A 26,731-nucleotide genomic window follows, 5' to 3' on the forward strand; every position below is an offset into this window, starting at 1 on the left:
TTCTCATTTTGTTGCTTTCGAGCCCCCATAGTTGTACTTTTTTGGTTAATGAAATCTGGTAGGGGTCCTGCCTAACCCCAGCTCACCCACCAAAAATAAATAAAAAATTTATTAGTTACCATTATGTACTTTGAACAATGTTTTCCCTTGCTAGCCACCTTCCCATAGCAAATCCCTAACCTAAATAGTGCAATGACCTTTAATGCCTGAGAGAGAGGGAGGGAGTTTTTAATATGATGAAAGGCCTTATAGTCCATTATTTTTCAAACAGTACAGTGGCCCACACCATAGGATGACCCAAACCGTCCATAAAAAATCATTTCCATAAGCTGATCCTAACCCTCCGATCTATAGAGGGACCACACATTAGAAAGGCCTTATAGTATGGGAGAAACCATCTTCTTGTAATTTCTCCCAGTCATAACCAATAGCAAAAAGGCCTTGTAGAGGATCTCACTATGAAGAGACTTTCAGCTAGGAGAGAAAAGACATGATAGACTGACACGTCGGTTAAATTCCTACAACGACGGTTTTTTATTTTTTCAACGTGGCTCTGTTTTTTATGGATTGATTTAAGAGAAGTCTAAACTGGATGGAACCCTTGAGTCAAAAAGTTTGTTTTAACACCCATTTTACATGGAAAGAAATTGAGACTCAAGGACAAAAAAATAATGTTTCCCCTAGGCTCTGTTTCTTTCAACTTAAATGGGTGTAAAACAAATTTTAAGCCCATTTTTTACAGTGGAAAATGCAAATCGAAGAAGAATGAGGCTCTATTAATGCATGAGTTTTTTTTTTCTTTTCAGAAGCTAAGCCACTAACAAACAGCACTGATACAGTACATGTGATCGTCTCTACAACCAACAAAAATTCGACCACCAATCATTACTGGTGAGGAGAAAACCTCTCCTGGAAGATCCATGTTAGCAAATTTCTGCACCATTGGACCCTCTGGATCTTTATTCCCTTGATTCTTTTTCTCTATGGCATTTGGGTTGATTCTAAGCACATGTATTCTCCCCGAACTGCTGCAAATGCAGGCCAACCTGGGAAGAAACTGAGTTTATAAGAACTCATCTTTTTTAAGAAAAAAAAAACTAAAAGACTAACAATTTCAGACTAATAAGTCGCAACTTACCTGTCTGATGAATAAGAGGGATCATATATTAACTCAATGTTTTCATCAATATAAGCAGATGAAGTAATTGGGTCTCCAATGTCGTATTCCCAAAGTAAGCCACCTCCTTCCTGAAATGAAAGAATAAACAGTTTTGGATTTATGGGACATGCAACTGCTTCCACATAAAATTATTCTTTCGGTTTCATTCGTAGTAAATTCATGCATTATATGGGTATGAACAGATATTATGGAGACAAAAAAAAAGATAAGAGAAGCAAACACAAAATGTAATTGTGTATGTCCAATCAAACTGCCTTAAAATATTTTTTTTTAAAAAGAAAATCAAGCTGCCTCTCAATCTTCACATCAAACTTGGAAAGGTTGACGAACATGGTGCTTTTAATTTTCTTTACTTACTCTGTTTTTTAAAGGGAACAAGCGTGCTTTTCTTAGTTTAATGGTAAATCATTGTGGATATATTGCAAATGACTGAATGAGCAATTGCAGTGAAAAGCTGAAAGAGGAGTAGAAGACGAATTGGTGCAATAAACACAACCGAAGAACTTAGGACAAATCTATCTGCAATTATGGTGAAGATTATGCCCTTACTGTAGATAGTCACCATAAAGTCAAGCCTTATGAGGGTAGAAAAGATACAACCCAAGTCATGACTCACGAATTCATCGTAAAGAACAACACTTGAAAAAAAAAATTCTGATCTGACAATATTTTTCATATCCCTAAAATAAAGTTGATCTTATTTTGGGAACGAAGAAAGATCAATGTAGTACTTCAAAGTGATACAACTCCTCGAACTTACCAGTTCAAATGAATACACAATACCATTTCGGGAACATATTAGCACCTGTTGGGGAATCAAAACCAAATAATCAATACGTAGTCCAGTGGGCATCTCAATGATATTAAAAGCACTTCATACAAAGCAATCTAATTTGTTTATTACTTACGATACATTCTGTCTAAATATTTACGTGCAATTATAGATGCGTGTAGGATGAGAAAGTATCATAGTTTTCTTTACATAGGTAAGCATATGCTCGTCTCCATTCATATGATTATAGAAGTGGAAGTTTAATTCAATAGATAGTAATTTAAAACATACTGTACTGATGCCTATGCTGTAGCATACTAGGTCCAAAGATAAATGAAGAAAATTTGAAAGTAAATACATTAATATTGCTATCGCAAATATTCGACAATATGTTCAGCAGACAAAAAGGGAACTCAGGAAATGTAAAGGAAAGAAGCAGATATCAGGGAAAACATATGCGGAAAAACAGCCTCGAGTACAGTTTGGCAACAAACAGAACGATGTGAACTTATTGATTGTGCAAGTTGAACCTAGGCAGGAGTTCCTTGTGTATGACAATCGTAGCATTTATGACAGTGTAGGTGGGAATTATAATCCTTAGTAACTTCAAATTAATGCCCAATCAAAACATGAAAGCATACCTGAGAAGGAAGTGCAGGAGAAACGCATGCTCCAGCAAATACTGGACCACCTGTAATTCCCTGAAATGCAGTCAAACCAATGCTATCAAATCATGAATGATATATAATAATGACAGATCTCACGAAGGTTACAACGACTGAGATATGGAAATGCATATACGTGCACAAGGAACACCGGAAATAAAGTATAATTATTGGTTAGTAGGAATAAAACACGACTGTGAGAGCGTTGTGCAGACGTCTTGTACTCTGGCATTTCAGTAATTCTTGATGCAGTGGAATTAATATATAAGCCACATATTAGGGTTAAGTGTGCAAGTGTTTTTTGGGCATTTCTTGAGTGAGAGAAAAGACAGAAAAGAGAGTTTGTAACTCTTATTGAAATGGTGAAACACTTTTACCCGTGAACATAGGCACACTGCCGAACCAACATAAATCTTGCGTTTTCTTGCTTTGTGTGTGTTTCTTGCATCTCATCTTGTCATTGACTACACATAGAGTTTGATTTTGATTTGAGAGATTACAGATCTCTCAGTATTCCACAGAGAGATCATTTGAATGAGAGAAAAACTAGATAAATACTAGTTAGTTTCCTTATTTCACATGTAGTTTTTTTCTCCCTAAAACAAGCATTTGGAAGATAGTTTCAAGAAAAATGCCACAGAGATACTTTCAACAACAATCCTAAATCACATTTCCAAAGTTGTCATAGTAAAATCTTTCTCCTTAAAGAAACTAAAACACTGTAAGTGAAAACTCTTACCTGCATCTCCTGATCCTCTGTTTTGATCATTTCAAAGTTCAAACACCAAGAAAAATAAAGTATTTCAAACACCCATAAAAATATGTTATTTGCAGATGACATAGTATTAATCGACGAAACCAAAGCAGGAGTAAATGCTAAGTTAGAGTTATGAAAAACTACTTTGGAATCCAAAGGTTTTAGGCTGAGTAGGACTAAGACAGAATATATGGAATGCAACTATAGTAATGTAAGGAGGCGGGACGAGTATGCACTAAGTATGACTGGACAGGAGGCATTTAAGAGGGATATCTTTCGCTATCCAGGTTCAATTCTACATAAGGAAGGAGGGAATGGAGAGGATGTTAACCCTAGAATAAGAGCAAATTGGTTGAAGTGGAAGCTTACCTCAAGAGTTCTGCTCGACCGTAAAACCCCTACCAAGTTAAAGGGAAAGTTTTATAAGACAGTTGTGAGGCCAGCCATGTTGTACGGCTCAGAATGTTGGGCCACCAAGAAGCACCAAGTGCATAAGATGAGTGAAGCGAAAATGCGAATGCTTAGAAGGATATGCGGCCACATAAGGTTAGATAGAATTAAAAATGAAGGCATTCGTAAAAAGGTGGGGGTGGCACCAATTGAGGAGAAGATGAGAGAGCACCGCTTAAAGTGGTTTGGACATATCCAACGTAGGCCTTTGGATGCTCTGGTGAGAATAGGCGACTCGTGTCAAATTGATGGAGTAAAAGAGGTAGGGGCAGACCGAAACAACTTGGGTAGAAACAGTGAGGAAAGACTTGATAGCTAGGAACATAACAGAGAACATGACCTTAGATAAGATAGAATGGAAGAAAATGATCCACGTAGAAGAACCCAGCTAGAGCCAGGATTAGAGCCGGGTAGATTCCTTCTTCATGAAATTTTTCTAGAGGATTCATTTAGCCGACCCCAATTGGTTTGGGACAAAGGCTTTGTTGAGTTGAGTTGAGTTGAGTTGAGAAATAAGTATGAGCCACAAAAATCTTTCCTTACTTTGTAATGCAGGTCAGTATATCATAGTCGGATGCAATGACTTGCGGACAACAACCAGGTTGCAAGGGTAGAAATACTATTATTTTCACCCTAACGTGTCTCCCATTTCCTCGTCGATGTAAAAGAAATTCTTTAAGGGACAAAATCTTGGAGGAGAAAATAAATCCTTTGGTTATTGCCAAATCGATTGAGAATCTTTCTTTCAATGAAAAAAGGACTCTTTTTTTGCCTTATAGATGGTTAGAAACATATTGATTTTGTTGAAATACTTTGGCTAATACGTAAAGAACAATTATGTAGAAGAAAAAATACCACCCTTGGATAACACTCCCTCAATACTTCCAAGCCAACATTACAAGATCTTGGTGCTTCACCACAATAACAATAAGGCTATTCTAACTAGGAGTACAACATTTTCCAAAACTACTAAACAAACTATCGCCATCATACATAAGTTGATACACCGAGATTCACTACATAAAAACTAATACATGCATAGCAAGAAACTAACAAGGTATGACAAACACATTTTTAAGGGACTACACCCTTTGTGAAATCCAAGTATCCAATTCAACGTACCTTCCAAATGATGGAGCCACTAGAGTTCAATGCAATAACATGCCCATCGACCAAGCAACAAATAACTGCAAAATCAGCAAAACATCCATATTTATTTTAGCATCTAATGTCCATAACAAGCCTTATAAAAATTTTGATTCACAAAACTTTATACAGGAAAGAGTTGTCTGAACATATTTGAATGGAATGCTTTCTAAAAGGAACTTCCCGAGACTATAAATATACCGACCGCCTACCAAAAAGCTAAGAGTATTTCTAGGGGACCAAGAGTACGACCGGCAGGGGACCGAACAAATAGCTTCTCGCCACAACATCACAAGTGACGTAAGGCAGTCCTAAGGTTCATGAAAGTCAATAAAAATTAATGTTTTTGCACACATGGCACATTCTCATTGTTGGGCTCTCCCATTGGTTGTACTCTTGGTCTCCATATCATTTTCCAAAAAATAAATATACTGATCATATGAAATATGAATACCATTTCAAGTAATACTGGTCAAGTGAAATATATGAGTACCATGTCCATTAGGAGAAGTGACGGAAAGTGAACCAAAAATAGGCGCGCCTGACTCATACAGCCAAAGAATATTGAATGGCACTGCCTGCTTTATTTGAGATACATTAGAGGAACGTTTGTATTGTCAAGATACTATTCCTCATAACTTGTAAGACTGGTCAAAATAAAAGAAAGCACACAACGCAGATTTGTAGCATATGACTACAAACTTAGAGTATATGACTGTTAGTAGTTTTACTATGACTAATGTCTAGAGTGTAAATGATATGGAATGGTACACTGTTAGTAGGCACCTCCCTAGCTCAAACAAGATATAGGTAAGGCATGACAAAGCTTTTTCCTAGTGGAAAGATATGCAAGCCACTGCCACATATCTCATAACTTGTGAAATAAATAACCACATATTTCAAGACGATCATGTGCATAATAATAATAATAATAAAAGAATTGAATTCCATTCTGCACAAAATCTGGAGCAACAAAATGGACTAAACACATGGCACGATATGCATGAATAATGTGAGCGTTGAAGTAAATCTTTGGATATAGAAAACAAAAAATGTCACTTGCTATGGCAATATCCCACGCGTTAGTTACTGGCCCATGATATGCATGAATAATGTGAGCATTGAAGTAAATCTTTGGATATAGAAAACAAAAAATGTCACTTGCTATGGCAAAATCCCACGCGTTAGTTTCCGGCCATAATGTGAGCGTTGAAGTAAATCTTTGGATATAGAAAACAAAAAATGTCACTTGCTATGGCAATATCCCACGTGTTAGTTACCAGCCCACGATATGCATGAATAATGTCAGCGTTGAAGTAAATCTTTGGATATAGAAAACAAAAATGTCACTTGCTATGGCAATATCTCACGTATTAGTTTCCGGCCCGTATATTTGAATGAAGACATCATAGTACAACAGAAATTATAAGGACTTGAATAAAAGGCAATTGAGGCTGCAGTCTTTGCACCTAATTAGATGATAAAAAATATTGCCACATTTATTAATGAAATTAACAATTGAATTATCTACATTAGAATAAACAAGTCCACTGGTGGTAAACAGCATTCATAGAAGCTGAGCCCGAAAATCAGTATAGCTAAAAAAATTAAAGAAAATATCAGCCTTCAGTGCAGTTTCAAGGTTGATTGTGAAATAACAACTGTGCATAGTAGATGGTTGCACATTTTACGCCATTAGATTAAGTTTCTATGAAGAAATCGAGAAACAAGTACAAGATGACAGAAACTCTTCTATTTACTAATTTAGTTGATATCACATCCAAAATCAAATGAAATGAAAGAAAGAAGAACCAGATTTATGGGGAAATTTTATGATTTTTTCATACCTTTATTGATATAGCCGTCACACGCCCGCTAGTAGAAGCCACATAAAGCATGTTATGGACCTAAAGGAAATACCTAGTAGTTAATTCATCTGATCTGATAAACAAGGCTGATACATGCATTTAATCACTCAACTCTAAGTTTAGAAAAACAAATATGATAGATTCTTCTAAATGATTAAGAAATTTCTACAACTTTTTCTTTAAAATATTAAATTCATTGATATATGATGCCTTGTTCTTATCAGGATGTTATTGGCTAAACTCAACACCTAATGGTTGAGAATAATGGCTAGTGCTGAAATCAACACTCTAGAAGCAAAACTGTCGATAGCATCATCCAACTGAAAATTTTTTCTACTACGTAAATCTTATTCATGTCCCCCCCAACACTCCCAGAGTAATGGCCTCCATAATTTTAATGGCTAAATCCCACTTTTCCCCCTATGAACTCTTCTGGTTCCTAAAAAAGATTATCCAAATTCATGTCACATCTTAGATGCTAGAAGGAAAATGGGAGGATTGTGATGTGCATGCCAAAGGTAGGAAGCAGATAGAGAGAGCCAGCATCAAATTTGTCAATTATAAGATACATAAATGCATCAATACTGATTAGTGACTATTGGTGTTGATTGAATATTGTTAACAGGTAATTTAATAAAAAAGGAAAAACCAAAAGATCAGGCCAGACAAAGGGAACGACACAGCCATCAGTACAATACCAAACCAAGGCAAAGGCAAAAGGCCCAAAACCAAAACTACAATGGAAGGAAACCATGCCAAGATGATTGTCGAAATATATCCAAAAAAATAAATCAATAAATAATCTAGCACAGCATGATTAAAGCATGAATCAATCCCCAAAACTACGCAAAGAACAAATCTAGGTAAGAAAGCATACCCTATCAATTGAAGGTGATCCATAGATGCTCCCACCACATGAGACCTTATAAATACAAGAGTGGTTTCTGTAATCAAGACCATACAGATTATGGTCGTGTGATCCACACCTGCAGAGTTTTTGAAATATAGAATAAAACTAGGCCATATGGACACTGAAAATTATATTTTCGCAGAATTAAACAGTTGCATAAAAAGATTTATCATCATGATACCCAAATTAAAATTATAGTCAGACTAATAGAATGCCAATTTCTAAAAGCATGTAATTTATCTGATAATCCAATCAAAGCAAAACCAAATAGATCTTTGAATGGAATGTATAATATAGTAAGTGCATATACAAATTTAAATATGTAGTTATGATTTACAAAGTTATCCCATAAATATCCAAATTAAAAACAAAGCATTTCCAAGGAAAAGAGTGTTGTTTAACCAAACATTTTGTCATGTCCAACTAGGGTGATCAAACTTTGAGAAACATGTCAATCTGATTCAGAAAGTTTGACTTGCAAGGTGACAACCCAAGTCGATCTCAGACAAGACTTTGTTTAGAAAACTTAGTTGGAGTAAAAAATTACAGCATATCCAAAATTGCTGGGTTGACTTAGAATCTTGTTGAATTGGGATCAGCCCCAAGCCTAGCTGTTTATCCAGTCCCATAAAATAGTAGTACCCATTTTTCTGCATAGTATGATCAGTGTTTTAAAGGCGTCTGAGGCATACGCCTCAAGATGCGCCACAAGGAGAGGCACATGGAAAATTCCATAAGGTGTAAAGAGAAAAGCGCCATACCTCCAAGGCGCAGCTTCCAGGGGCTAAGATGCCCTAAGGCAAGTGTTGCTTATATAAACCATAAGCCCTATAATTCGATTTTTATTTCAAAAGAGTCTTTTGAATTCTGATTATAGGTCCATACAAAAAAGAATAGCTCACACAAGAGAAGTTAGATGCTCCACACATTGATCCGATCTAGGATTTGATCGTATAGATTCCAACGACTATGACTTAAATTTCCACCGAAATTGACTTGAAACGATTGAAATATTTCTGTTTCCATCCCCCACCAAAATGCATACTGAAACTGAAAGTGTATTGATGGTATACTATACCAGTAAGTGCTAGATAATTACATTTATATGAATTGCATGTGAAATATGGTGTCTGTATTATGAATAATATTTATATGAACTATAGTTGCCAGAGTGGGAAGCGAGTGCAGGAAGCAATGCGGGAAACAAAAGCGGGAAACAAAAGCGGGAAACAAGGGGATTAAAAAAGAGAAAATGCAGGAAACGAAAAGCTCTAAAGAAAATAAAGAGAAAATGAGTGAGAAGCGTCACTGAAAGTCAACACAAAATATGTAAGAAGTCTCATTAGAAGCAAACAAGAAATGCATAGAAAGAGTAGGGTTGTAGTAGATTAGGGAGGAAGGGTTAATATAGGTGAGTATTACAAGTAGAAGAAGACTTCAGGACTAATTAGAATTACAAGTTTTAGGAATTTACAGTTTTACATGTTTTATTTATATATATTTAATATTACGCTTTTGGAGAGAGATTCAAATAATAGTTACGTTCTAAAAAAAAAGAGATTCAGATAATTTTCGTTTGACTCTTGAGATGTGTTTTCAAGTTTTAAATACACTATTTTTTAAATATGCTCTTTCAGCATTATGAGAAGGAGAAAATATTCTTTTAGGAAGAAATAAACACCTAAATAGAAAGTGTACTCTTAATTAAGAGGAAACGCCTAGGAAGCGTTCCCTTAAATTTGGGAAGCGAGAAGAACTTAGATTCCGAAGTGATTTTCCGGGGAAGCAAGCTTCCCATCTAACTATGAAGTTTCCGGTAACTATGATATGAATTACAGGTGAAGCGAGGTAGCACACCTACTGATACACTTTTGGTGGGGATGGAAAAAGAAATATTCAGTCATTTCACATCGATTTTTTGTGAAAATTTAAAACCACAACTGAAACACATGCCGAAATTGAAGCCTAAAATATTACCAATAACGAGTAGATCGTAGAGAAGGAAAGCCATCTAGTTGGTTGGATGAGTGAGTGTACTATCTACTTCAAGGTTTGTCGAGTATATAATCTATTTGTACTTTTGATTTATAATAAACTATAATTTTGAGCATTAGTGCGTGTAAATATAAAGGTAAACCATCATGTGCTAATAGATAAAGAGTATGATAGTGATGGTGTGGACCGGGTGGATATGAGGGGGGAAGTGTGGCGATGAAGATGATATTGCCATTGAGGAGGAAGACATATATTATTGTATTTGACGAGTCTGAGCCCTTTTCATACTTGTGTCTTCACTTATGATTGTGAGTTGTGGTGACTTGTGAGCTAATACCTGTGCAATTGTGTTTTGATTTGAGAAATTGGAGACTGTAAGGTAAACTTGTTAATTACTCATGTTTCTTAACTCTTTACTTTGACTTCTTTAGTTGGTAACTTGGTAGTAATAGTTAGATATTTTATTTTGTTATTGTATTGATGGTTGGATGATGATATTTCGTTGGATATGAAACATATATTTCTTCTAGATTTTTAATACTTTTGAATTTTTATTTTTATTTTAGTTTTTTCATAATTTTTTCTATTTTCTTTATTTTTAAAATTTTATTTAAAAATTTAGAACAATCGTGAGGCTTGGGCCTCATACCTCAAAAGGAAAAATGACTCTCCTTAAGCCTTCTCCATTGAAAATACTTGGTCTGATATGGTAAACTATCTCCATAAAGGGCAAAGTAAAAAAAATGTAAACGGGTCTTTTCTCAAGGAGTAGAAGCTTTCAACAATGAAGCCCAACTTGTAACAATCAGTACACCAACTTAATCATTTCTACATTTACCATATCTTTCTAAAAGAAAAAAGTAAGTAAAAGGGAAGTCCTAGAGCATTACCAAACCACATGTTTGCTTTTGTCAACAACCGGCTGCGATTTAACCTTCAAATGAACAACAATTAAAATATAGTAAAATGAAAGTTATAAAAGCTTAAGTCAATCTCCAGCTAATAGGTTAGAATGAATAATGCAAACCCTAGGCATGGATACCAAATTGGTGCAAAGCTGGCTTTCTGTAAATTTTAGAGCAATAAAAATGGGTTTTGATTCAATAGAAGACAGCGATGCACATTCCCAAAAATCAAATTAAGAATCCCATAAGATTCAATTACAGCCCGTGGAAATATAACAGATCTCAAATAATTTACGATAAAAAACCATATCTATGAAATAATCTAATCTATGGCCCAAGTAATATCTATGGGTGGCTAGGGTGTGGTAATCGGCAGTGGAGTGAAGGCATGGTAATGGAAAAACTAGTAAGATCGAGATCAGGAAAAGAATAGAGGATCAAGAAAGGGAATAAAGATCAAGGTCAAGAGACCAATATCAAGAAAAGAGATCGAGATCGAGAAAAGAGATCAAGATCATGAAGAGGGGAAAGATAGAGATAGAAAACAGAACGATTTATAAACCCAACTAGAAAGGGTGAAAAGAGGGAAAAGGAAAGGGTGAGAAATAGGTGAAGAGAAAAGGAGAAGAAAGAGATGAAGAGGAAAGGAGAAGAAAGAGGAGAATAAGAGAAGAAGGGAACAAGAAGAGGAGAAGAAGAAATGAAGAAGGGAAACGGGAGAAGAGAAGAGAAGAGAAAAAAAGGGAGAGAGGATGGCGTACCATACTGAAAAGCGGTGAGCTTGCTCTTCTTTGGAATGTGGTGTAATGATAGGTGCGTGGGGAAGGAGAGGAAGGAGAAATAAAAGTGGGTGAGGATGGACCAGAATGGGAGAAAGAGATGGTGGGGAATTTTCATTTTGTATAGAAGGTTATAAAAATTATAAAAACGAAAAAATGATGGTCTCGTGGAATAACAAGATCACACTCGGCATGAAAACAATTTCACCCAACACAAGCAAATAAGAAAAGTAGGTGCAGACAAGAATCAAGATAATCATACCTCACCTCTTGTTTGGAAGGCCCAAGAGACGCTGCCACTCATAAAATCGAGAAAATAGATTTTTCCTTTGTAACACCCAACTACAACCTATAGAGAATTCAAAATTCAGTATGCAAGAACCTCGGAATTCAAAATTCAATATGTTAAGAACCTCCTCCGAGGAAGTAACTTGATATTGTATGAGAAAGTTTTCTTAACAAACCTGAGTAAAATCACCAGTAATTGCTGCTGAACATTCAATACGACCTTCCAATTTGGCTTCCCACCGAACCAAACCACTTAATCAATTCCATGAAAATCAATAGAATATACAAATTTGTCACTTTAAGCTAATAGATCGTCATAACAATTCAAAAAATTCAGTCATGCAAAAAACAAAGTACTTCTTAGCAGGTGTACAAAATTAAGCAGGGCATTGAGCAACCAAGAGGACCCGAGCATCCATTGAATGCATACTACACATAAACCTAGGATGTAACATACTTACAATGTACAAATCTAAAAAAAAATTATCAATTAACCATAAGATGCTGAGCCAGCAATTTCATAATAATGCAACACGATCCTAAATTAAAAGGAAAAAGAATAGACAATACCACCGATATTTGTTTCCAATGATCTTTCTAATGAAAAACGGCCTAAATTGATCAATATCCTTTCGACTAATCTAAGAAAGTGCCCATGTTTCCTACTTTAGCGTATGAATAGAAGGTTAGCTACTCAAAGACCACAAAATGACACATACCTTAAAGCGTTGATGCAGAGAAATATGCGAGAGTGAGACCCAATAAATATATAAGCGTCTCTATCCTTTAACACAAACAAAGGTGATGCATCAACACACGACTTCAGAAGAACGGTCCACAGTTCTCTCATAACCCCATTTTTATCTCTCGGAGTCTCAACTGACAAGCATGCTTGATGTACATTATTTACCTCAAGCTCCCTTTCATACATGACCTTGTTACAACGGCTGAATGAAGCGGCCATTGGTAAATAAAAATTGGAAATCCAAGACCTACTATCACTTAAATTTATACCTTTTGAATTCAATTGATCTTTATCAGGCTTTTGTGAAAAACTATTGAATTGTCCTCCAACAGTCACTTGCAGTGATCTTCTAGGTGACTTGTTCCAGTATAGATCACTAGTGAGTGGATCAAAGGCCGGCATCACATTTCCATGTGATCCCCTGTTGTCTAGTAGAGCATTTAGGAGCTTAGACGGGCTTGGGAAGATATAAAGCAATCTCATATCAATCCCCAACTTATGGGCAACTTGTGCAGCAGAGATTGAGTTACCACCCATCACAAAGAAATCATTATAGTTTTCAACTTCAACCATCAGTACATCACGAAAAGCCTGCCAAAGAAAAATAAACATTATTACGGATTAGATCGAAAAAAGTCACATTTGGTTATGAAAGTACAGAGATGAGAACAAATAGAAAATGAACTAGGCATAATGAAAATTTTAACTGTCAGAGAATAGCATGCATAATCTTTTCCCAGGGTTTAGAAACATAGGTATGCGGACTGAGACTTCTAAGGCTATACAAAAGCAAATTATGGCACAGGTAGCATTTGAAGAAAGGTCAAGTCCAAAATAACTCAAGTCACACAACCAACATGGTCTGACCTGATAAATCTTGGCTAACAAATAATAACCTGACCAACTGAATGGGAGGAACAAACAAGATTCTTTATCTGAATACAATAGTCATATTAGCTGTAACAATAGTCATATATTACAAAACGATAAATATTCTGAAAAATCTCATTTTTCCTCTAAGATTTTGGTCCCTCCATTATTAGAAATAGAATAATGTGGTGGAGCATTTCTAAAACAACATAGAAAACATACACACAACTACAACTATGGCCACAGATGCAGATATAGATACGGGTCCAAGAATGCAGATAAAACCCAAATTTTGTCATAGATAGGGGTCCAAGACTGCAGATAAAATCTGATTTTAAAAAAATCAAGGACACAGATCCTATGAGATAAGACACAGGACATATATAATTAAAAATTAGAAAAATCAAAGAGAATTAGCTTGGGAAAAAGGTTAAAAAATATAGCATGTAAAGCAGTGTTTAAAAACACGGCCGAAGAAAATCCTAGTCGACTCGGCATGATGCGGTCGAGTACTCGGCTGACTCGGTCATAATTTGGGAGAGTCAAAGGAGTTTTATGGACTCTGTAGGGCAAAACGCGGATGCGACGCGTTTATGGCAGTGACTTAAAAATATGACAATTCAAGAAGAATAGTACCCTTAGATATTAGTAAAGCTGAAGATAAAAACGTGAATTTTGGATTTAAAGTATTACAAAGTAAAGAAATATATAGCAGTGACGAACATGTGTGAAGAATAACAGACAGCACCTCTTTAATAACTTGCAGGAGACCAGTATCACGTTGGTTACCATCAATTTGATCGCTGGTCCGTTTCGAGCCAAATGTTGAACATGCTAGAAAATCATAATCTACTTTCCCCGAGGAAGACATGGGTAATGATCTCAAACATAAATAACGGCTAGGCATCATTGGTGGCAGTAGCTTCTTGGCCAACCAGCATCTAATAGATGAACTCAATCCTTCACAGACACACTTTTTGTCGTCATGGTTAAATTTTTGTTTCCAACATATATCCTTTCTTTGCAATACAAGGTGAGCAACAAGATAAGAAGTTTCTCTTTGATCGTTGTGAAAAGTTACGGCAGCATCCGCCACATCAGGATGTTCCTTTAAAACATTTTCAGTCTCCTCCAAAGCAACACGCTGCCCATTAACTTTTATAGACCGATCTCTCCTTCCCAGAAAGATAAAATCACCACTTTGTAACCGCCTAGCAAAATCGCCAGTCCTAAAATATAATTGAGGACCACTGTTCCTTATCAACACTACACGGTCTGAAGGCATTGTGACGGTATCAAATAAGTAATCTGTACATAGACAGGCCCCCCCAACATATAGTTCACCTTCATCAGGAGTGTCTGGTTCTCCAATAAGCACTACATCGCAGTTAGAAATAGGCCTACCAATCGGCACACTCCTCAGTGGCTCGGACTCTAAAATCATTGGTAAATTTTTGCAATCAAAATATGTGCAATCACCAGACACCTGAAATTACATATATTGATGTTTTATCAATGCATGTTGTAGAGCTGAGATAAGATCAAACCAGTAATAAACATAAGAATTTATATGATATGATGATCAAATAAAAGTTCTATTTACAATATCAATCCAAAATGTAGGATGTTTAGAGATGAGATGGGGATCATTAGTTTAAAACAAAAAGTTGACCAAGATCATTGACCAAAAAAGAGAGAACTTCCCTTCACACAAAATTGAGCTGTTAAATTACAGCATCTAAAATAACTTGATAACACTATAAAGAATTAAATCTATTAAGGGTCTTTTCCAGTCAAGGGAAATATGGGGTAAAACATCCGTTTACCTCCCATGTGAAGAGAGTCGTTGTTCAAATGACAATTAAGTGAGAAAAACTATCACGGAAGTCACTTCAAGGTCGGTTATCATTTACCCCAAAATAGGGGGAGTCAGATACCCGCTTTGATATAATAGGATACAGCATAAGCCAGAGAATCAAGAGGCGGAACTAAAAATTTGAGTTTTCGACTCTCTCTCTCTCTCTCTCTCTCTCTCTCTCTCTCTCTCTCTCTCTCTCTCTCTCTCTCTCTCTCTCTCTCTCTCTCTCTCCCATCATCGTGGAGATAAATCTTGCCGCATCAGCCCAAAGAACAGCCAACCATCGAGCCACAAGCCAGTGCAACAGCAAAAGCCACCGTCATTTACAGCCGACACCTACACCAGCCGATTGAGCCACTGCTAGACAGTAACCCACACTAGATCATTGGCAGGCCCTATAATCAGTTACACCATCACCAACAGAGCTTTGAGAACCAGCGCAGCCTACAATATCAATGAAGGGGTTCACGAAGCCGTGCGGGAGGGGCACCTGCCAGTGCTCGTGGACGAGGAGTTTTTGACTCTCTCCCTCAGTCCCTCTCTCTATTGAATTTTCCATGTCGAAATTTTCTTGTAATGAATTGTAATTTCTATCTTAAGGTTTTTCCTTTATTTATTTTTTTGCTGATTCTAAAACCGTTCTGTAGAAGATGGAGATCCTAAAATGCCTGAAATGGAGATCCTAAAATGGTAGGAATTGAGGCCTAGATCTCTCAAAATAGTCGATCTGGTAACTCCTTCGAAAAACCTTCACCCATCGTTCCTATCTTCGGTCACATCTCAGAAAATAGTTGGAACTGAGAGCCTAAAGCCTTTTGCCTGCTAAAACAGTGACCAATCTCTGCTATAGCAAGATCAAAAGCTAAGTCAAATACAAAATTTCTATTGCAGCAGAAAGAACCCAAAACCAAGATCACACTATTTGAGAAACTGAAATAAAAAAGGATTTGGGGAGTTATTACAGAAAAAAGAGTTCTGTATTTTTTGTTTGTGGAGAAGAGGAGCTTTGTATTGTCCTGAAACTTTCATTTTACACCAGCAAAGAGAACCCGCCACCAGTGGCCGAACAAAGGTCTTTCTCTTTTCTTTTTTTTTTGTTTTGGGTGGTGGTGTTACAACAATCGGGGACAATTTCAATGTGAAATTTGTCACTAAAGTAACATTGGCATGTGTTCTCAATCTATGGAACCGAGGAATTATTAAACAATGGACTTAGAAAAGAGCAGGCCAACCATTTCAGAAAAGTTATACATTTACCCCCCACTGGAACACTGAGAAGTTAAATACCCTCTTGATTTACCCTATACATTGGAACAACGGAATTTAATTCAAAAGTAAACTAATGTAGGGTAAGCAGATTACTTTGAAGTAGATTACTCCCTAGTATATACCCTCACTTGGACAGACCCCATAAAATTTACTATGCGATCATTCGTCTAAAAAAAAAAAAATTTTATTTTTTTTATGAAAAATAGCTTGCTAAGGAATATATCAGATGTTATATGTGATCATGCATCTAAAAATAAGCCACTTTGATTATATCAGATGTTAATCTATAGAACCAAAACAGAGTAAACACTAACTAAACCACAATGGAGTTTTAGTATGTTGGAAAAAGATGACTTTTGATTTGTTAATCTTGGTAATAGTAAATAACTTATTTATTCAGAATTTAAGAGTAATTTATTTTTAAAAAAAGGATTTAAGAGTAATCAAAGCAGAAAAGAGTATATATGTAGCTATATATTATAATCAATTGGAAATTTAAGCACATGAGAAATAAATCAATGGTCCAACCAAACAAAAGAAGAAAAAATTAATGTCGTTCAAATACCATTGCCAGAGTATTACTAAGAGACATCATATATGAGTAGAAATATCAGTGTTTTAAACTATTGCCATATATAGGTGGGACCCAGCCTGGTATGGGATAGGTTTAAAGGGTCTAGCCTAACACGTTCCATCAGCTCTAGGGATTTTGGTGGAATGGTTAGGTACCTAACATTTGGTAGGAGACCCACACTCGTCATAATCATCTGAAAGAAAGAATGAAAGTGAAGCAGTGATCAACATCACATGTTCGAGTCGCAGAAGGGGTGATCTATGGAGAGGTCTACCTGGAAAGGGCTACCTAGTAAAAAAAAACCAAAGTGAAAGCCGTCAGAGTGAAGTTAGCACAGACTGGACCACTGCGGAAGAGGTGACCTGTTGAAATGGCTACCTAGAAAAAAGGCAATAGTGAAAGACGTCATAGAGTGGGCCACCGAGCACGGCGGATGAGGAAGCATGGTGGAATGTTAGGATCCTAAACGGGGGCCTGCACAAAGGGCTTCCTAGAAAAAGGACAGACTCCATATTGAAAGTTGCCATAGAGTGGGCCATGGAGGATAGCAGAGGCGGATGCGGAAGCATTGTGGAATTTTTTTAATGGAAAAAAAAAACCTTAAACCTTAAGCTTTTTTTTTTTTCCTTTTATAAAGAAAAAAACCCTAAACCCCCATTAGTGTTTATGTTAAGTGTAGGAAGCCTTACAAGTTTGATTTCATATTCTAAAATCATCTATTTGATCCTTTTAGAGAGTTCTGAGGTTTTAGAGGTTTTTTTATCGAGGCCGTTTCACCTACGTCGCGACGCAGGAGAAAACGCTTCGTCGCCCATGTCTAAGCCGTCCGATTACTTTAGCGGTCGAGATTGAAAGCCTTAAAAAAGTCGAAAAAAGGGAGCCCGTTACCCTCTTCCCTACTTTTCCGAATGTTTGGGGAAGAAAATCGGGCCCTCTCACTTCTCTGCTCATCGTCTTCCTCTTGAAGAAAAACAAGGATTGGATTGAATGGAGTTAAAGAAACAACACCTACGGAATTAAAGAAATGGGTGTGAAATTTTCTTTATCTCTTCTGTCCAAGTCAATTATCTTGAGCTGGAGAACTGAGTTTTTCATGAATTTGTGCTTGTTGGTTCAGAAAGCTTAAATCCACCAATTTAGATTCATAGGCTGTCTACCCAAACAACCATCAATTGTAATTTCAGCAACCATCTATTAAGTCCAATACTCATTTTTGGTCAAAATCCAAAACAAACAGTGCCTTAAAACATTATTAAGCCATCTCCTTCCCTGACTCATAGTTACACATAAAAGGGAAACCGTAATTCAACTCCCAACCCTAACCCCAACTCCCCAAGTAACCCTGATTCTCGACCCAAATGGGAAAAAAAACTGGTAAACCCTAATTCTTTAGTATTTTGAAAAGAAATGCCTTCAATAATCTCATTAGATTGAAGAACAAAGCATTGTCCAATTCAGCTATTGACTCAACTTTACTGTGAATTTCACCGAAATATATATGGGACATCAGAATGGGGTAGTGTTTGTGGAAGGGGAATCTTGCTTTCCAAAATGTTAGAGAGAAGGGTTTCTCCTAATATTAAAAAGAGAAAGAGATGAGCAAGAATCGAGAGGAAGAGGATTGTAGGTAAAACGGACTCTTAACTCTGGTTTTTGGGGACAACGAGGATGAGCAGGGCGCAATTTTCTCCCAAAAAAATCGGAAAAGAAGAAGAGGAGGGTTACCGGCAACCTTTTCTCTGGGTTTTTATAAATTGTAATCTGGACCATTCACTTGATCGGACGGCTTAGACACGGGCGACGAAGCTTTTCTATTCACAGTCTGTGAAGTTACCACAGACTGGACCACTGTGGAAGAGGTGACCTGTTGAAATGGCTACCTAGAAAAAAAGGCAATAGTGAAAGCCGTCACAGAGTGGGCCACCAAGCACGGCGGATGAGGAGCATGGTGGAATGTTAGGGTCCTAAATGGGGGCCTGCACAAAGGGCTTCCTAGAAAAAGGACAGACTCGATAGTGAAAGTTGCCATGGAGTGGGCCATGGAGGATAACAGAGGCGGATGGGAAGCATGGTGGAATTTTTTTAATGGAAAAAATAAATAAATAAATAAAACCTTAAACCTTAAGCTTTTTTTCTTTTTCTTTTTTGCCTTTTATAAAGAAAAAAACCCTAAACCCCCATTAGTGTTTATGTTAAGTGTAGAGAGCCTTACAAGTTTGATTTCATATTCTAAAATCATCTACTTGATACTTTTAGAGAGTTCCGAGGTTTTAGAGGTTTTTTTATCATGTTCTTGTTTTGGTGATATCTCCTCAATCATTCAAGGAATTAATAAGTATTGCTTCTGGTGTATTTCTATCATAAAAACGAAGCTACTAGTGGTGGATTTGTAATGTGATTGAGCACTCCCTCGAATAGTGAGCTCTTTCAAAGGCATTCTTAGGAAGATATTGAAGTACGTTGTCTCTATTACGAGATCGTGCAAATCCATTTGAGAATCAATGAGCCTGGGCTTGATTGAATCCTAGAAATAGAGCTGCTTTGAGTCCCTTTAAAATTGGGAGACACCATGTACCTTCAAGAAGTGGCAATTGCACTTTGCAGTACGCCTCCAAGATTACATTTCAGTCAATCATTAGCCTTAACCAATTGCTTTTCAATAAAAATAGAATGAGAAACAGAAATTCTTTTTTTTGAATTCCATTATAGTCATTGTACCGCCCAAGACTTGAACTCTGGGAATGTTGGTTAACAATAACCATATCTACCAAATGGAGCAAACATGGGTGGTGAGAAACAGAATTCTTTATACAAAAGAAGGTTATCATCAAGCATAAAAAGCATCTTCAATCGACAATATTTGATGGGCGGGATTTGGTTAACTTCATCAGGTGGATGGGCGGGATTACCACTCGAGATTTGCGCAGGTGACTGATGAGATTCAGGATAGTGGCAGACTTTCTAGTGTTCTTCCAACATGTCAGGAGATCGGCTAATAGTGACACGGATAGATTAGTCCGGGAGGGTGTTGGGAGAGCATCTTTGAAGATTTTTTATTTTCCTCCTCCTCGAGGCTTTTGGGTTATTGTTGTAGCTCTCTCTCTCTCTCTCTCTCTCTCTCTCTCTCTCTCTCTCTCTCTCTCTCTCTCTCTCTCTCTCTCCTTTAATATAATGGCCTACTATTCAAAAAAAAACTCTAAGGACTTTAACTTAAATTCAAACGCTGCAACCCAAGATAGTTAGTTTGAAAGTAGTGCTCCCAAATGGAGCAGCTATATTAACCAAATCAGTTTAAATTCACAGTTATCTTCCTTATAAACAACAAAAATATGAGAAACAAACCAAGAAAAGTATTATAGCCACTGACCTCTGTACTTCCATAAAAATTTAAGATAGAAGTCTTGGGCAATAGCTTGTGAAGAATGTCCCATAATGATATAGTAAGAACTTCCCCACTAAGCACTAGAACTTGTAAGAACTCTTGAGCATGCATCAGTTGTGGGGTTTGCATTGTAGGGAAAATTGCTCTAATCACTGATGGAACAGAAGTCAGCCTTGAAACATGATACATCTGCAATAATAACAGAAAGAAACTTCCAACATGCGGTAACATAGAAGAAAAAATCCTCCACTTCAACAAATATGTAAGAGACTTTCAACATGTGGTAACATAGAAGAGTAAATTCTCCACTTCAACAAATATGTAAGAGAAAACATAAAAGAACAGCATAAGATAAAGCTGGTATAATCATGTTTATTAGAAGAACGGGTCTCAATCAAACACGTTTCTCGAAATTCTGCTTGAAAGCAAAAAGGAACTATTAATTTGTTTAAGAATATATATACAGATTTGCACAAGATCCATACTTAGTGTTCTGAAGAGTCCAACTCTCTCGGAATGATGTTGAACTTTTTTTCTTTTGATAAATGAGCCCCAACAACTTTTGCCCCTTAGCTATGATGAGTCAAAACAGAAAAATGCATCTGCAATAAAATAACTAAATACATCACAGCACTTTGTAGTGAGCTTATGTAAATGATATCCTTTTCCAGGATCAAGGCAGATAGAAATCTTCAGCCTTGATTTTCTAAAACTTAGAATGTGTCCAAAAGAATCCAAATAGCCCATTGTCTACAAGTCTAGTCTAAAATGTCACTAAAATGTCAAGTATCTAAAACTTTAAGCCTGCAATTTCTAGAAAAAGAAAAAAATGTCAGCTTCATGGGTCTTGTGTTTTGGTTGGCAAGTATTTTAAGTTGCTTAAAACTTGAACAACCAAATTTATTTAAAGTTACTATGATGCACAGATACGGATATAATACGAATATATACTGAGACACAAATATGGGAACCAAGATACAAGTGAGAAATTCTTAAAATCTGGGACACTATGTGATGTAGGACGGTGAAAAGGGAAAAAGAGGTGGAAAGGGGAAAAGGAAAGATGAAAGAGAATGTAGAAAAAGCAGAAAGAAGGTGGATAAGAGTTTGGGAAAAGGATTTAAGGCTGAATCGGGGTTGATGGATTATGGTGACGGTGAACGATCGTGGCTTATAAAAAGAAAAATAATAAAGAATAGTGGAGGACAGAAGAAGAAGAAGAAGGTTTAGGGATAGAAAATGCCCTGACATCATAGCAGGAGTCTCCTATGCATCAGACCATAGGATCCAAGGCATCACACCCGAAGGCAAGAAAACAGCATACCAACTCAAGGTTATTATATATATGCTCACGAACCGCCGCACACACACACACACACAGAGAAAAGTGTTTGTGCACTTAAGTGGTTATAACGCCTCCCATTCGTTTAAATGTTTGGGTCCCACATAAAGGAACCAATGGGAGGCGTTATAACCACTTAAGCGCACCAAAAAGATGGTGCACTTAAGCGTACCAACACTTTCCTCATATATATATGAAATGGTTTCGGAGCTCAAGCTCAAATAGCTTATCTGAGCTAGAGCTCAGAAATAGGGTAGGAGCCTATGTTGTTTTGGTTATGTTAGATATTGATTCTATAGGACCTAACATAGATAGGGTGTCCCTAAGAAATCATCTCCATAGGATCATTCTAAGAGTTGATTTGTGGAGGTTTAAAATGGACTGCTAGAAATTTGGTCCATTTTGTGCCTCTACAGATCGAATGGTTAGGGTGATTATATGGAGATGGTTTCATAGGAACACCCTATCTATGTCAGGATCTATGGAATGAATGGGTTGGATGAGAGAAACAACATGGGAGATGGAGGAAATGGTTTTTGAGCAGCTACTCAGATAAGCTTATCTGAGCAGACCTCACAAACCATAGGGGGGTCCACATTTTGGGGGTGATCCTAAGCATTCATTTGGAAGGCCCCATCCTAGCTCTGATACCAATTGGTGTATGACGGGAGTTGTAAGGACATAAAAAGTGGAAAAGGGAGAAAGGGAAGGTGAAATACAATGTGGAAAAGGGAGAAAAGGAAGTGTGAATAAGGGTGTGGGCAAAGGATTTCAGGCTGGATCTAGGTCAATGGATTAAGGTGACGGAGATCAGTAGTGGTTTTGGAAATAAAAAAAGAATAGTGGAGGAAAAAAGAAGAAAGAATGAAAGAAAAGAAAAGGTTTAAGAATAGAAAATGACCATTCATTACATCATGGCTCTCCTGGGCATCACACCATAGGATCCAATATATCACACAAGGTAAGAAGGCAGCAAACCAGCTTAGCAAAAAAACCAAATTTATTTATCTACAATCATGAGAAATAAGGCTATAGATCATACATAGATAAAGTGCTCGTGAAATCCAAGCTTAAGATAGAATTAGGACTCTTCAAACTCACGCAAATTAGGTTGTAACACTCAACTTTTATCCTATCTAGGACTCCTATGAACTTAGACTCCTTCCATGAACTTTCCTTCCTAAAATAGACCTCCAAACCCTAGTATGACTCACAAACCAACTAAGACTCCTAAATAAACAAATAAACTAACCTACTTCAAGTCCCATAAATAGAATGACTCCTTTTTTTAATGGTAGAATGACTCCCTTATGTCCATAGTAATCACTTGATGTCACTTTATGTCATGTGGGCCCTTGTGGTCACTTAAAACTTAGGTGAATTAATAAGATAAATGACTTAAGTGCTCTTGTCACTTAAGATATTCGTAAATCGTAATACACTTGTGAACCCCATTTTAAACAACTACAACTTAAAGAAACCAAGTGATATAAGTGGGAAAAGACCGTGGCACCGCTCCTATAACTTAAGGGAATTAAAAGATACCTAAATGACACAAAAATTTGAATATGGACCATAGGATGGTCCCCACCATACTCCTCCGCTTGAAAAGATTCGATCTCATTGAATAAAATTATCAGCATCATGGAAGGGAGTTCATCAGCTTTGATCCCAGCGTGCAACCTCAGATAATTGATCTATCCATTCTTTAGTGATCCTTTTGCCTTGCATTGTCGTCCCAATATATCTATGATTGATTTGGCTGATCATCTTTAGTTCAGTCTAATCTTTAATGTGGGTGATTTGCATGATTTCTACGGGTTCGATGATGGTGATGAACAAGAGGAAAGTAGTGATTAGGTGGAACAACTTCTTAAGAAGCCTGTGAACCTTTTTAAGATATAGGATATAGTGGACCTAGAGAGAGAGAGAGAGAGAGAGAGAGAGAGAGAGAGATGCACGAGCAGATTGGCAATCACGAAATAGTTCCTAATTTTAGGACTACTGCCTTCATAACAATTTGTTTGATTTTGAGTTCACTATTCACCCACATTAGAATTAGGGAAATCATTCCTTTCTAAAGATAAAGATAACAATTGGAACCCAATTCTTGAGAAAATGCCACATAGAAGTTGGAAAAAAAAAATCATTCAAAAAAAAAGTTGGAAAAAACATTACCATCACAATGATACAACCATCAAATTTGGAAGATATATTACATACCTTTAGAAAATCCACCAAATAGAATGGATTTTCTTTTAATTCTTCGTAAGGAGGTATTATTAGAGGTGTACAAGTGAGAATAGCACTAAGAAACTCCTGTAAATGGTCAACAAAGCTGATTGACGTCTTGAACAGTAAAATATCTTCTCCGTGTAAGGGAAACAATGCTTGCATCCACAAAAAACGATTCAGAAGACCTAAAAGAAATAATAGATTAGCATAAATAAATAAACCCATCGCATCAAAACTGCATGCATGAAAGGAAAAATAAACAGAAATCCAAAACATGGTTGTAGCACAATATCAGACCCACACCATAACTTGGAACTTCATAAGTATTAGCCAAGCAAATACAGACAGTGACAAGATAAGAACTCTAAAACAGGAGAGCTAAGACATTAAGTTGTATTTTAATTTTCTTTTGTTCTTCACAAAAAATGGTTATGCCAGCATCTATTCGTAATACTACTGACTCTTAGCACCAGTTAAAATGTCTGCCAGACGTTAGTTAATGACTATGAAGATCATACAAATTCAAATATCCAAAAAGACCCAATAAACTAGAATGCTGCCTAGAACTACAAATTTGAATGACAATTGGAAATTTAGTCCAGAAGGAAAGGTTTATCATCAAAAGGGTACAGAACATACAGTTGAGCCGCCAAAGAGAGGCAAAGAACTGGTCAATGGTGCATACATAAGAACAAATTAGAGCTATCAAAAAAACCATCTCCTCAAGAGGTACAACATGAAAAAGTTGAGCAGACAAATACAGTATTTCAGTGCAGTTTACACCATGTTATCAGGTCAGGAATACGTAGGCATCTTGCAACAATAATTGGTTTACCTTTCTCAGTGCCACAGACTCCTTTAGGCTTTCCAGTTGATCCAGAAGTGTACATCAAATAACAAAACTTTCTTGGGTTTCTCCCTTCACATGGCCAAATTAATTCAGACTGACCAAATTGTTCCTTGAGATTCCCCTTCATGGAGACATATAAAACAGAAGAACTGCCATGATCTACTATCCAATCGGCTTTATCAAGTTGGTGTCTATAATTCGCATCAAAAGAAGATCTGCACTTGATAATGAGACCAACCTTTGAATCAGAAACAATGGATAGTATCCTATCCTTTGGCCATAAGGGATCAAGAGGCAAAAATGCCTCCCCACATCTTAGAATCGAAAGAACAGTAATTACATATTCTACCGAAGGAGCAATATATACTCCCGCAATTCGTGGGATACGATGAAAAGAAGATGTTCCACAAGTCTCTCTGGATGTATTCTGAATTTGAACACCTGAATCTGATACAGAGGTTGGACATGTACTTTGAATATCGGAAATTTGATTTTTCACTGTCATCGTGCCATTATAACCTGCCATGAGGCTTGAATTTAGTAGACAAAATAAAACATTCTAGAGATGCACCAAGGTCAAGATTCTAAAGTTTGAGTCTCCATAAAATTTATAATACCAGAAAAAGAACAACAGGAAAAGAACAGTATCAACCGTAATCAAAACCCTAGCTCTTCAAAATAAATAAAAACGAATGGAAACAGGTTCAAAACCCTAACCCTAACCTTTGGGCCTGATCAAATCAGGATCATCACCGCCATCGAGAATGTGACGGATTCGAGAGCTGAGCGAATAGATTGCTGATAAAATATCCGATACCGTGAAGGATTCGTCTCCATAATAAACAGGAGGATATGAAGATTGTCGATGATTATCAAAGAATTCTTCAATTTTGAAACCTGAATCATTAATCTTGGCGCGTGATTCTCTGCAAATCCGAGTGCCTCCGTAGGCGTGAACGACTGCAATTTTGCTAGGGTTTCTTGAAGCTGCTCTGAAGAACGCGTGAGAAATGCAGCAATCTCCTCCATCCTCCTCTTTCGTCACCCCCTCTTCTTCACTCATCTCTGCTCCAAATACACCAGCTGAAAGTCTGAAACGAAATAACGCGGGTAAGAAGAATAATATATGGAGAGGTTAGCAAAGGACGGGATTTGGTAAGGAATTTCGCGACTGACTTTCGCATGAGAGAACAGCCATACACAAGTTCACTTTTCAGCAGATTTTGTCTTATTTATTTACTTCATTTGAGGTGGCTGTTCTCCCACTCAACAACAGTCAGCCTCAGAATGCTCTCTGCCAAATTCCCTACCAAATCCCAGGTTATTTAGATATTTGACTTTAGTCTAAACCGATTAACGATTGCAATGAGAATCAATTATTATAAACTGCCATGGCTTCCAACAGTGATATCATCAACCTTCAAAGTTTCTTTGTTAAAATATTTGTAAATAAATTGGGGAGATGATTTAATCCTACAGAGGGGGGGTGAAAAAATCATCTCCCAATTGTTGGCATTAATTAATCAAAACTTAAATGCAGAAATCAATCACACGTTCGGCCATTATGATCATAAGGTAATGCAATCCAACCGTTGAAGACGTTCCCGATGAATACCATCCATCCATCACCGAAGATATCTTTTGATCTAATCATGTATAGATGCTCATATATAGAATAGTGGGCTTGGCCTTGATATATCAGGGACTACTTGGAGAATAACCCTAGATCAAAATTTGTGGGTATTCCTCCTATCAAACAATCACTTTTTTTTATATATAATTAGGGATTACGATTATGTTTCTCCATGTACCACTCTTACTAATTTAGGACCTTTAAGAGAGGTCATCCTTAATTAGCCTTAAACCTAGTCTACATTGACGATGTAGGCCA

General features: G+C 36.8%; 1 protein-coding gene across 2 annotated transcripts; it reads right to left on the reverse strand.

Moving 5' to 3' along the window:
• Window positions 1-755: 755 nt before the first annotated feature.
• On the reverse strand, window positions 756-26,013 carry LOC143879340 (AMP-dependent synthetase and ligase family protein). Of its 2 annotated transcripts, XM_077381690.1 has the most exons (17): window positions 25,564-26,009; window positions 24,826-25,359; window positions 23,979-24,175; window positions 20,399-20,602; window positions 14,079-14,816; window positions 12,435-13,051; window positions 11,892-11,967; window positions 11,690-11,776; window positions 10,634-10,677; window positions 7,716-7,824; window positions 6,818-6,877; window positions 5,464-5,548; window positions 4,947-5,011; window positions 2,594-2,653; window positions 1,941-1,985; window positions 1,139-1,248; window positions 756-1,046 (listed from the first exon to the last, which is right to left on the reverse strand). In XM_077381690.1, exons 1-17 carry the CDS (start codon window positions 25,901-25,903, stop codon window positions 818-820), a joined length of 3,600 nt encoding a protein of 1,199 aa, XP_077237805.1. In that variant the 5' UTR covers window positions 25,904-26,009; the 3' UTR covers window positions 756-817. The 2 variants fall into 2 exon arrangements, 1 of the variants encoding a protein (XP_077237805.1); XR_013251201.1 differs by lacking the exons at window positions 756-1,046; window positions 1,139-1,248; window positions 5,464-5,548 and having other exon boundaries at window positions 1,939-1,985; window positions 25,564-26,013.
• Between the last annotated feature and the right edge of the window lie 718 nt (window positions 26,014-26,731).

The sequence above is a fragment of the Tasmannia lanceolata genome, unplaced genomic scaffold, assembly GCF_043159265.1.
Source record: "Tasmannia lanceolata isolate RefF3 unplaced genomic scaffold, GAP_Taslan_0.1 ptg000002l, whole genome shotgun sequence".
In the NCBI taxonomy this organism is placed as follows: Eukaryota; Viridiplantae; Streptophyta; class Magnoliopsida; order Canellales; family Winteraceae; genus Tasmannia; species Tasmannia lanceolata.

Coding starts and splice junctions, on each gene's coding strand:
- LOC143879340 (XM_077381690.1), bottom strand. CDS start 25,903: ATGAGTGAAGAAGAGGGGGTGACGAAAGAGGAGGATGGAGGAGATTGC. Junction 14,817..20,398: donor ATTTTTATGGAAGTACAGAG/GTCAGTGGCTAT, acceptor ATGTAATTTCAG/GTGTCTGGTGATTGCACATA. Junction 5,012..5,463: donor CACTTCTCCTAATGGACATG/GTACTCATATAT, acceptor CTGATTTTGCAG/TTATTTGTTGCTTGGTCGAT.